The sequence below is a fragment of the Urocampus carinirostris genome, chromosome 17 (genome assembly GCF_059441175.1).
Source record: "Urocampus carinirostris isolate Australia breed hairy pipefish chromosome 17, RoL_Ucar_1.0, whole genome shotgun sequence".
Lineage (NCBI taxonomy): Eukaryota > Metazoa > Chordata > Actinopteri > Syngnathiformes > Syngnathidae > Urocampus > Urocampus carinirostris.
Genome location: NC_142365.1, coordinates 19092556 through 19105274, shown reverse-complemented (window position 1 = coordinate 19105274; position 12719 = coordinate 19092556). Strand labels below are relative to the sequence as shown.

Here is a 12719-nt window from a genome sequence, read left to right as displayed (position 1 = left end):
GCCAGCTGCTACTTTATTCCCATAATAGTGCAGAACATATTCCAAAACACATTTATGTAAATATGTGTGAGATGTTTATAATGGCAAAAGCAGGTATTGCTACTGACCTTTTTTATGGACACTTATAGCTGACTAATAGCTGGGCAGCATTGGCTCAGGTGGTAAAGCGCTCATCTTGGGATCAAGGGGTCGCAGGTTTGATTCCCAGCTCCTCTGTGTTATATGTCGAAGTGTCCTTGGGGAAGACACTGAATCCCTAATACCCCCGATATCGGGTAGTTGCCCTGCATGGCTGACGCTTCTATCGGTTATTGTGTAAAAGGGAAAAGTGTGAAGCACATTGTAAAGCGCTTTGGGAGGTCCTCATTGACTTGAAAAGCGTTATATAAATGCAGACTGCTTGGCAGCAGAATTGACTGCCGTTTAGTAGCCATTTAACAATCGGGTCTTTAATAATTGCAATATTTAGACATAGATTTAAAGATATTTATTTTAGATTATACACATTGGTTGTATTTTCCAGAGGCAATACATTTTGTGTGCTAATGTAATTGGTATTAGCATCTGATATTTCAAGATTTGGGGATTGGCCTTAAGAAATTGATCATCTCTGCCATTGGTTAAGGAGCTGATTTGAGTTTTGAATTAAGCTTTCTCCTTTATTGGTACAAATTGAAAAGTCAAAATGAGAGTTGTAGAGTATATTTTGATTTTTCTTAGGTAGTATTAAGTAAATATTCATCAGGCAGGAAAAAGCGCTAGGCTTGCATTTTGCTTTTTAGGACCTGTTTCGGCGGTTTATTTAGTTTAGATTTGTTTTAAATCCCTCTTTACAGGGACAGTTTATTATTTGACTAGTAATATGATGCTCATCCCTGCAATCAAAAACAACTTCTTAAAAGCACAAGGAAGAATACAAACTAGACTCAGACTAAAACACTGTTTTGCCCAGTCTTTTCAAAGTGTTTGGATACCCGTAGTAGCAAGGTGGGGGACAATTATGTCCGTTCCTTTCAGGCGAGGCTCATGTTATGTAAGATGATGCTAATGTCTCAACCTACACATATTTTAAAGGAGCCTAACTGTTATACTCACAGCTGCCATATACTGGCTTGTGTCCACTCATTCATGATGAAAGTACAAGTATGAGCATTTCTTACTTTCTTACTCTTAAATAAACTTTTTTCATCTTTCTTGGGGATTGGGTTGGCGTTTGGATATTATCTGAAGGAGGCCTTTTTTTTACTTTCTCAGTTTTTATGCTAAACTTACGAATAGAAAAAAAAACTTGCAGGAACGAGCATCACACTCCAGCGCATCCCCCAGGCCCCATTCCTGAAACCTATTTTTTCCACCCCGATCAGCTTTGCAAAAAGTACGGTTGAAGCACAGAGGTGTGGTGGAAAATAAACCATAAAGGCTCTTTAAACTTAGTTGGGCATTGTTAACGCATACATAATTGTAAAAAGTTAAGATTTGATTTTTAAATTACACCTCTAACAATATATACCCCCTTGCTTATGATAAAATTAAAAATAAATATGTCCCTGAGCGCAGCACGGCGGTGCAGCGGGTAGCGTGTGTGCGGCACAGTTCTGAGGTCATGAGATCGAACCTCCTGTGTGGAGTTTGCATGTTCTCCCCGTGCTTGCGTGGGTTTCCTCTGGGCACTCCGGTTTCCTCCCACATTCCAAAAACATGCATGTCAGGTTAATTGTCCGGTCCAAATTGTCCTTCAGTGTGAATGAGCGAGTGAGTTGTCGGTCTCTGTGTGCCCTGCGATTGGCTGGCAACCAGTTCAGGCTGTCCCCTGCCCACTGCCCGAAGATAGCTGGGATGGGCTCCTGCACCCCCGCGACCCCACTGAGGATAAGGGGTGCAGATAATGGATGGATGGATGTCACTGAGCAATGTTTTTTTTGTGCCATTCAAGTTTTCTTTCCGAACAAACATATGCTGATATATTATGATTTGTTGACAGTTAAAGCTTTTGTCATTTGCAAAATCTGATGAAATTGGTCATCAAACTTGTTCTTTTAAGGCTTCATCAGCTGTTAATATTTATCAGGTCACATGCCAGAATTCTTACCTGTCAACTTTTAAAATTTTCCAGTATTTTATACATTTTTGGGGTCATTTCTAATTGTGTAACAAATATAACCAAATTGCGCTGAGACTGTCTGGCAACCAGTTCAGGGTGTCCTTGAATATGGTTTGAATGGGCTCCAGCACCCCCACGACCCTATTGAGGATAAGCGGTGCAGATGATATCCATATATTTTTTAAAACTGGTTTGATTTGTTAGACTGATCTCATGTCAAGTCACATTTATTTGTATAGCCCTTAATCACAAAATACCTCAAGGGAATGTACAGGTTACAATCCAACAATCCCCTGATTTTGAACAAACATGCGGGCAAAGAAAAACTCAAAACTTCAGCATGAGGAAAATAAGAAACCTCAAGGTGTTGTAATCCCCCTTCCAGGATGACCAGGGTGCCATAGATTTAGCATTGGGAAACAGTACAGAATACATAGTCTCATCTCTCATCTCATTAGCTGTACCGCTTATCCTTATTAGGGTCGCAGGGGGGGTTGGAGCCCATCCCAGCCATCTCCGGGCAGTGGACAGGGGACACCCTGAACTGGTTACCAGCCAATCGCAGACTTGGCATAGATAGTGAAAATCAATAAAAATAATACATAGGTAATGTGTAAAAATTTGTCATCTTTCCCATTTTGGGTCTTATCCGGAACGTTTCAGTCACTGTAGCAGACGTCACTGTAGATTGCTATCATTGCCGCGGTATTCTATGGCTAATTGTCGCTTCAAGGGATAAGAAATGACACCATTTTTTTTTATTAGGCACAGAATGTTTAGTGTTCCTCCCCACAATCATGCAGATATGTTTCGAAATATTCCACGCGACATGGATCTCAAAGAAATAATTTACAAAGTAGACCGTTGGATCTCATATCCCCTAGATCTTTGACTACACTGAATGTCAAAAACAATGGCGCGCCCTGTTGAAAAACAGACGGTGATTGTCGTGATCAGCGAATGAATAGCGCTTATTACGCTTGTAATTGGAAATTTGCTCAATGTGTCGCTAGGAGACTTGTGACTGCTTCGCCTGAAGTGCTTGCTTTGAACACCTCAAGCTGTGTATGGCAAGTCTTCCTGCTGTTTTATACAGTGTGCGTTCCCTTTTTGCCTTTACTTCCTCCTAGGTATGTGACTATGATTTTTTTTCCTTCCTTGTTATTCACATTTTTTGCAATTAATATAATAATGATAGTTCCCGGTTAACGTGAGGGCTTCCAAAGACTTCCAGTATTTGTTTTGGTCTAGATTAGTCCCCTTAGCATTCAGCTAGGTGACTTGCTTGCTGTGCTCAGTTTTTCTCACCCGGGTCGGTTTGTTTCTTGCTGGTAATTTTTTTGTCGTTGGCTCGCGGTTATCCTGGGTGCTTACTGCTGTTTTTTTGTAATCGGTCCCAGTTAGCAATTTTTAGCAGCCAGTGAGCCTGCCGTGTCCCGGCGGGTTTAACCCGTTTTTTTTTTTTGGGGGGTTTGAAGAAATTTATTGACACTAATAACAGAAAACAATCTTGACAATCTCAACAGCAATCAAGCACATTCACAATATTATATTTCAACATGACGTTTAACAGCAAACACAATGTGAGGTTTGAACAACCCTTCTCGAAAATCTTAATAGCAATCAAGCATATTCACAATTTCGTTATATAACATCTTTGTTAGTGTCAATAGATCCGTCCAGGCCAAAGTCGATTGTTTTTGGTCTGAACAAATCCACCGACACCAACAGCAGCAAAACAAACACGACAATCTCAACAGCCATTAAGCATATTCACAATTTTGTTATATCTGACAATATGACGTGACGATATGAAGTTTTAACATTTTTTCCTGACATTTTCAACATCAATCAAACAATTTCAGAGTTATTATCTTTTAACAGTAGTTAACCAACGTGTAAAGGGCAATACTATTGTGCAAAGGCATAGCTCTGCCATCCCACCCTCCCAAGCAGCATCCTCCAGTCCTCTGTGTGGGTCCTCTCCCTTCTTACTTCTACTTTCCACAACCCAGGCCGTTGCTGCCGGGACCCCCACAGTGTAGCCTCGGTTCCCCCCTCTCTTCCCACTGTTTTTAATTTTTTGAGAAAGGGGATGCAGCATTCTTGTAGTAAAGACACATCCGTTCTGATAGTTTTTAGGAACGATAATCCAAATGGCTGCAGATACCACACAATCTGCGAGCGGTGGGCCTAGGACGCAGCCATAAAGAAGAATCGTCTGCACCCACCCGACCCCTGTTAGCTCTGTTATTTTTGCTGAATCGCCCCATTTTGGCTGCTCTACATTTTTTTTTTTTTTTTGGAACAATTTTATTGACACTATTAACAGCAAAAAACAATGTGAGGTTTGAACATTTTTTCTCGATAATTTTAGCAGCAATTAAGCATATTTACAATTTCGTTATACCATTGCTGCACCCACCTGCAACACAAAATTACTAAAACGAGGCTTAAAACAATCAACCTTTTTGACTAATTCAAAACCTTTTTGAGTGCTTCACATGACGTCGGAGCTCAGAAGTCAAAAACGAGACAGACACGTTAAAATGCATAATCTTAGAAAATAATTGGAATATATCAATGACATATATAATGTGTCACATAATATATAGCCAAAAAACATGTACGATTTTTCTCACATTTTGTATGATTTAGATTTAAGGTATCACTTTAATAAGAGGAAATAAAATAATTAACAAAGGGAGCAAATGACAGACTATGATGACTATGAGAATTCTTGCATTGGGGCGTTTAGCTCGTGTTCTCGTTTTATTTTCACGAATGGCGTAGAAAAAAACACTTTCCTAAAAACAAATTTTAGAATTTAAATTGTGTTGAGCACTGCAGGTAAATGAAGATTTGTTTGTTTACATTTGCCGACTGTTGCATTGTGGGATATATGGTTGACAAGGGCGCCATTTTGCTCCCCGCGCTTCCATTGTGTGCAAGATAGAAACTATCCGACATAACAACAAGCGAGGATATAACGCTATAAACTAGCCGCGGTGAGTCCAATTCGATAAGTTTTTTATAGAGTTAATTTTTATGTCTTATGTGACTAGTTTGTCGGTTAAATACACAGATGTGGGCTTAAAGAGGGATACAATTTCAACGTATACGATCAAGCGGAAAAAGCTGCCCCCCTGAGCAGCCGAGACGAAGCGGCTTCTCAGCCGATGGTGTTCTTTTTATCGACGATTTTGGAAAAATAAGCTTCACATTAGCAACCGCTTTTATAGTTTAATTAGCACGAGCACTTGTCATTTAGGTTTTAGTAGTAGTTTAAATGATAGTGAATCGTTGGGGGAGTGGTAGGCGCGTTTAATGTAAACACAATTAAACGTTTCATATGAAGCCATAAACCCTGCAGTCAAGAAACCAGCTATATTGTCGCGTTCCGCCCCCAACGACAGCAACATGACATCTCATTGGTTGGTTTCCAACACAGGCCGACGCTTATTGGCTGGGTTCAAAGCGGCTCAGTCTATTAGCCAGTTTCAGGAATAAAAAGTGGATTGGTTTAATCCTTCAACGTTGACCAATTTAACCAAAAACAAAAAATAATTACTTCATATTTATATGAATAAGGTTTTTCAAAAGAGCCAATTGTTTGAAAATAAAACATTATTGCCGCATAGATATGGGGAGCGTTAGGAGTCCTAAAGGGACAGTGTGTAATCATAAGTGCCTCCTAGTGGTACAAAAAATGTTAATTCAGTAAATAAAATACATTGATTTGAATACTAGACAAAAAAAAACAGAAAATATCACAGTCGTGCACACACGTCTTGCAAACTTTGTCTCGCCTTTATTGGCTGGTGTCATTTAAAACCTGCTTCTGATTGGTCGGCAGTGCTAAACCATGAAACATGACAATTCTCGTTGGACAAAAACTATATCACTCAAATAACAAACTGAAACTATTAATCCTTGAAAAAAACTGCTGTGTTTTGCGGTTACACTATCGCACTACGTCACATCGCGATATCAATTCGATTTTGGTTAATCGTGCAGCCCTATGTGTACTTGATGTTAGTTGATGTTGACGTCACCATTTCCTTATGTTTATGTTACCTTTCCAGGCGTGGCATGACCTACTCTCGGCAGCGATTATATTTATGTAGAGATGAAAAAAGGTGTCCAGCGACAAAAGTCGACAAGGAAATTCATTGTCAACTATTTCTATTTTTTATATATGTCGCCAAGTCCACAAATTATTGAAGCCCTGCTTTTTTTCTCCCGTTGCATTAATGTCTAATACCATGTTTACTTTTGTTAAATCTCCCAGGTTGATACTTTGTTGTTATGGCTCGTACCAAGCAAACTGCCCGTAAATCCACAGGAGGAAAGGCTCCTCGTAAGCAGCTGGCTACCAAGGCTGCTCGCAAGAGCGCCCCCTCAACTGGTGGCGTCAAAAAGCCTCATCGTTACAGGTAAGAGGGCCATTTGTTCAGACCAGGGGTCAGGAACGTACGGCTCTTTTCACGAGTACATCTGGCTTGGAGATAAAGTCCACTATTTTATCGCCTTGAAGGCAGTAGTACATTACAGTGGGACCTCGGTTATCGCGGTTAATGGGGGACCAAAACCACCTGCTATAAGTGAAAATCAGCGAAGTAGCAGCGCACCTTTAATTTTTTTTATTATTATTTTTTAGACCCGGTTAATGGGGACCAAAACCACCCGCAAAAAGTGAAAATCTGCGAAGTAGTGACTCCCCTTCAAAAAAAAACCTTTGCAGTACACCCCCCCTGTATACAGTACAATACAGTACACCATATGGAATACGGTTAGAGAGAGAGATTCTTGTTAAACAATAAAACAAAACTTAATTTACCTCTTACAATAAGTTATTTTAAGCATGGTTGATAATAAGACCTGTGCAGTACGATGAGGTAATAACGATGAATGACTGCACAGGGGCCGGAAGAGCTTTACCGCTCCTCGGATGACGGCGCAGACAATGCAGGGGAAGCTGCAGGAGGCGGCGTAATGGATCTTGTCGGGCTATGCTAGCGTAGCTATTTCCTGCTTTCAATTTGTCCAATAAACTCACTTTTTCGGTAATTGTTAGCATCTTTCGCTTTTTCTTCGGTTCACAATCTGCACCAAGGGATGAAGACCGTTTAGGAGCCATCACGAGGACTTTAAAAGACAAAGGCTACAGTGATGGCGAGAAGCGTACTGTATTGTGCTGTACAGTATATGTACGAGATATGCGTGGGATACTGTAGTGAATGGGCCAATGGAGAGACGAGTATTCAGCGAGTGCTGGCCAATGAGCTTGCGTTTATGGCCGTGACGCTTGGCGTATACGTGCATTTCTTTGTGTTTTAAAATTTTGTAAAATGATGCAATTACTAATTTTTTTGAAAATAATGTAATTTCTAATTTGAATGTAATATTTTTCATTATTATTAATTTTTTATTTTTTTCAATTGATTTTTTTTTACTATTACAGGCCGCGAACGTCGAAGCGCAAAGTAGCAAGGTCCCACTGTAATACATTTTTACCACTAGCAGCAGGAGCACTGTAGCACTTTTCTACCTTAAAGGTTGGTAAAAAGAAATGCCATTATTTTTACCAGCCAATGAGATGCAACAGAATTGGCATGCGAGTGTGACTGCCTTTGACCATTTCCTGGATAATTTTTTTAAGCATGTAGTCTGCGCACGTTAGAATAAAACTGTGACCATGTCCCATCGTTAAAGGTTAATACATCCTTATCTTTTTTGCAGTATTTTGTGACATTTTTACAAAAGGTCTCTGCTCGTACCTAGTTTTGAAATCATTATGTCAAAAATGATGGTCAAAATGAACATTAACGATCATAACTGTGGGAGTGAGACACATTTTAACTGGGATATTGTTGTTAGGAGACAAAGGCTCTGATATATTCTCATCTCATATGTTTGACGAAATCATCAAACATCACACAGTGAAACAAAATGCACTTAGTTTTTGTCTTGAGATAAGGTTTAGCACAGGTATGTCTAACATACAGACGGCGGGCAGACAGCCTGTTTGATAATGAATTCAGTCCCAGCTATGGATTTCTGAGTATGTAAAAAAAGAAGCAAGTTTCTAGGTCATTTCTATCGAAAGTTATGTTTTTTAAAATAAATGCAAACCAAATGCTCCCTCTCGTTGCTAGAAGGAAATAAAGGATATATTATCAGCTTGAGTAGGCCCAGCCTAGTAGTTTGACCTGATGATATCTAGTCTTATCACCCATGCACTGCTAAAACTGTTATTTTGCATTTTGTTTTCATTCATTTCAAACCAGGATGACAATTAAGGCAAAAACATTTTTTTCATAGCTCCCACTCGAATTTGTTGTTGGTTCAGGTGTGAAACTGCAATCACGCAACTGTTAGTCTAGTTAACGCATTCAATGCCGAACATGAAATTCATTTTTTTCCCCATTGTTTGTGAATAAATGGGTTATGCTTAGAAAATATCTTTTGTCATCCATGGTTATAATATGTAGTGTAATTGCTACTAGAGTAGGCTGAATGATAGAGCATAATACAGTGGAACCTTGGTTCTCGACCATAATCCGTTCCAGAACCCTGTTCGAAAACCGATTTGGTCGATCACAGAAAATCATTTTTCCCATTAAAAGTAATGTAAAATCGTTTTAATCCGTTCCAACACCCTGGATGTTTACCACGAACGTAAAGATGAAGCTAACCCAGGCTAATCGTACGTTCGCGTTAGCGTAATCTTCCGTACGAAAGATTACGCTAACATGAATGTGTAAAAATAAAAAAATCAGGTCATTTAGCACCCGGGTCTCCACAACAAGTGGTGAGCGGTTAAAGGATAAAGAAAAGATTTATGAATAGGATTTCTTACCTTTGTGGTGGTCTGCAGAAGCCATGCACTATTCCCTCGAAAGAAGGGAAACTCGCACATCTTCATATTTTGCTATTATTTCTTTCTTAAATGCAATAGTTGTATGCACTAATCTTCTTTTTTCACCTGTAGCAACTTTGCTGCTTGCACCGACCTTCTTCCGAGGCATAATTAGGGGTTAAAACACTCCGTTCACCGATATTCAAATCGAAAGCAAAAAAAGTGCGCGCTCACGTGACAACAGTTCTTCACGAGGGGTGGCGACAATCTACACCCGTACGCCGCTCAGCATCGCCCCTAGCGTACCGGCGTTCGAACTCCGATTTTTTTAACGAAAAGCAAAGCAAGAATTTCTCTAAATTTTTGGTTGAGAACCGATTTGTTCGAACTGAGAGGCGTTCGAAAACCGATGTTCTACTGTACTTGAATACTACAGCAAGCTTAAGTTTTAAAGTTGATGTTTTTTTTTCTCGATTCGGACCGCCTGATGTCTGAGTTCGACATCCCCGGTTTACCAGCCTTGTTTAGTTTTGTCTTGAAATATGTAGTGTAGCTCTCACTAGAGAACAAATCTAAATATTTTGCAAGGTTCTTGACCCACGTTCTAGACAACAGTTCATAATTTGTCAAAAAATGAATTGTACCACCAACTTTGTGGGGTGCCGTTTTTGAAGGTTTTATTTCACGCTAGAAAGTCAGATTAACGGAGAACTCTGTATTGTTTTTAGGCCCGGCACGGTTGCTCTACGAGAGATTCGTCGTTACCAGAAATCGACTGAGCTTCTGATCCGTAAGCTCCCCTTTCAGCGGCTGGTTCGAGAGATTGCGCAAGACTTCAAGACCGACTTGCGTTTTCAGAGCGCTGCCATTGGGGCTCTGCAGGTCGGTTTGTCCCAGGATCTTCCTGGTTTCACATAGTTCATATATTTATTTATTTTTTTTCAGCTTTGGGACAGGGCTGGGAAAACATTTTGAGTTGCGGGTCACATTTGGTTGAAAAAATTGGACGAAGTACGGGACTAAGAGGAAAAAAATATTGATGATTCATTAATTCATTTGATACAGAGTCTTGAATCTGATACCACAATAGAAGAGAAAAAATGTTTTTTTCCATACGCACTTCGAATGAAACACTCGAATATATTTGATCTTATAATTGTTTATAAATAGACTATTACATCTCATTAGGTTTGAAAGACTCAGAATTAAGCAAAGTAGTATAATGTGTCCCTTTAAGTTGGATGTTATACTTTGAAAAAATTAAGTATGAAAGAAGGCTAGCTCATAAGTGGTTTTTTTTCATGGGATTTGATAGAAAGCTTGATTTAAAAAATACATGACAGAATAGAAAAAAATGTACATTAAAAAACGTTTTCATGGGGAGCACACAATAAGGGACACTGGGGACAAAAGTGGCACTTAAAAAAAAAATATATATATATATATATAAATAATATTTTTACTTGACCGCTCTGAGTAAAAAGCGGTAGTTTGCCCACCCGTTAATTTTGTTAGATATTTTGGTTAATTATTTATAATTTTATTTAAGCGTGGTCCATATGGAAAAATGATCCTGGGGTGTCAGTGTTAAGCACATTGTAAAGCGCTTTGGGAGATCTTCAGTAACTTGGCAAGCAATATATAAATGCAGACCATTTACCATTGGGGCTCTCCCCTGTTTTCCTTGCATGTTCAAAATCCATTGGTGTCTTCTCTCTTTCTTTGAGTGTCTACCAAACTCGAAACTTCTCAGTGCGTCATGTGATTGGTGTCTGTTTTTGTTCTGCCAGGAGGCCAGTGAAGCCTACCTGGTGGGACTATTTGAGGACACCAACCTGTGTGCCATCCACGCAAAGAGGGTCACCATCATGCCCAAGGACATCCAGCTGGCACGCCGCATCCGCGGGGAACGTGCTTAGAAATACACAACAACTTTCTACTTTTCTTTTTCCTCACTTACTACTATCCTCCTCAGCTTCTTGGTAGACTTTTAAGAGGTAGAATCATATCGATCGATGTCTGTTCTCTGAAGTATTTTTTTTTTAACAAAATCTTTTTGGGTACCTTTTTGAAGTGGTGTAGATCAGACCGGGTTTGAGGGGTTCGGGTCCGGACAAAAGTGGCACCTTTTGGGGGGCAAGCGGAGGAGCTAGTCTGCTTAAGGGGAGCTGCAACTTCCACAGCAGGGTGCTGTATAAAACTAGTCCCGACGCTTCGGCCCCTCGTCCTTCGTTCGGCTTTCCCCCCCGAGTCCCTCTCAGCTCGGGCTAAAAGCAAGATGCCCTCAAAGCACACAGCTGCCTCTGAAATGTGTGCGGGCAGTCTATTTGTGCACATGTGTGACCTCTTCTTTCTACCAACTGTAGTCAAAAAGAAAAAAAAAACATAAAGATTGAATATTTTGCATGGCCAGTGTTTTATTCGTTGTTGCTAATCATTCCATTCATCACTTGGGAGGTTAACGCATGAGAAAGCAAATCTGAGGGGGAGGGGTTTTGGATTGTTTCCACTAAGGGGCATAGTGGTTTCCTTTTTGTTTTGACAACACAATTTGGCAAAACATACAGCTGTTTTATTATTTTACTTGATCCCTACCCCAAGTTTGTAATACACACACCACAAACTCATTGATTTCCTTCATATTTTCGGTAATTGCTCAAGGTTTTCATATATATGAATGAGCAAATCTGCTCTGTTTTAAAAATGTCTCATGGTAGCATTAAATAAATGTTGAAAAGAAGTGTGTGTGTGTGTGTGTGTGGTTCCCTGCAAGTAGGATTTTGAGATGTTAGTAAAATATTATGTGATGTACCTCAATCACAATAGCAGTCAGATAAACTACAAACGATATCCCTTAACCACACGCCTTAAAGAACTATTGAATATGTTACCTATGTAACAACCCTCAATCATGCTCGACACAAGGGTTCACAGTCACTCGGTTTATTGCCTGCATTCAATAAACAATACAAATAAGTCAGGGCGTCTGCATATATCTTCAGCACGAGGTGATATAGCTGAAGGTACGGCAAGCGCAGAAGCCCATAAATTGCCAAACGAAAAAGACAGTTGCACACGCCAATGGCTTAACAAATGAATGCGGTACCAGAGTTCACAGTAATGCAACAAAAACACAGATTTTGTGAGAATTCAAAAAACTCAAAACAATCAAATTTCAACTTCGTTACACCTAGCTTAATAAGAGACGCCTTAATATATTTAACAAGGTTACCTCTCTTTCATATGTCTGTTTCTCTTTGTCAATTAGGTCAGGATACATTTTTGCAGTTCCTGTTGTCTTTGAGGATTGTTTTATCATCAAATTAAACAATGTCCCATATGTTTGCATACAAAGTGAACCTCTTTTTATTAAATGACATATAATTTGCCTTTCATCTTTTCTAAACCACTCAATTTTTCAAAGCAATCTGGATTTGGGGTCACCATTTCCCATGGTGTGTCATTGGCAAATACAGCCTGATGGCGCCCATCCCTCTCCAGGCCAACACATGTTTTGAATGTGCTAACCACTGCACTACGGAGACCTTCTGTAAATATCCATCATCGCTAACAGATATTTCGGGAATATTCAAAACAAAATAAGGGTTTGCAATAATGGAGATAATTCGTTTTTGTTTTCATCTCATTAGCCGTACCGCTTATCCTCATTAGGGTCGCAGGGGGGCTGGAGCCCATCCCAGCCATCTCCGGGCAATGGGCAGGGGACACCCCGAACTGGTTGCCGGCCAACGGCAG

General features: G+C 39.9%; 1 protein-coding gene across 1 annotated transcript; it reads left to right on the top strand.

Moving 5' to 3' along the window:
* Positions 1-4960: 4960 nt before the first annotated feature.
* h3f3c (H3 histone, family 3C) lies at positions 4961-11703 on the top strand. Its single transcript, XM_088320912.1, has 4 exons — positions 4961-5109; positions 6393-6537; positions 9692-9845; positions 10754-11703. Exons 2-4 carry the CDS (start codon positions 6410-6412, stop codon positions 10880-10882), a joined length of 411 nt encoding a protein of 136 aa, XP_088177038.1. The 5' UTR covers positions 4961-5109; positions 6393-6409; the 3' UTR covers positions 10883-11703.
* Positions 11704-12719: the final 1016 nt, after the last annotated feature.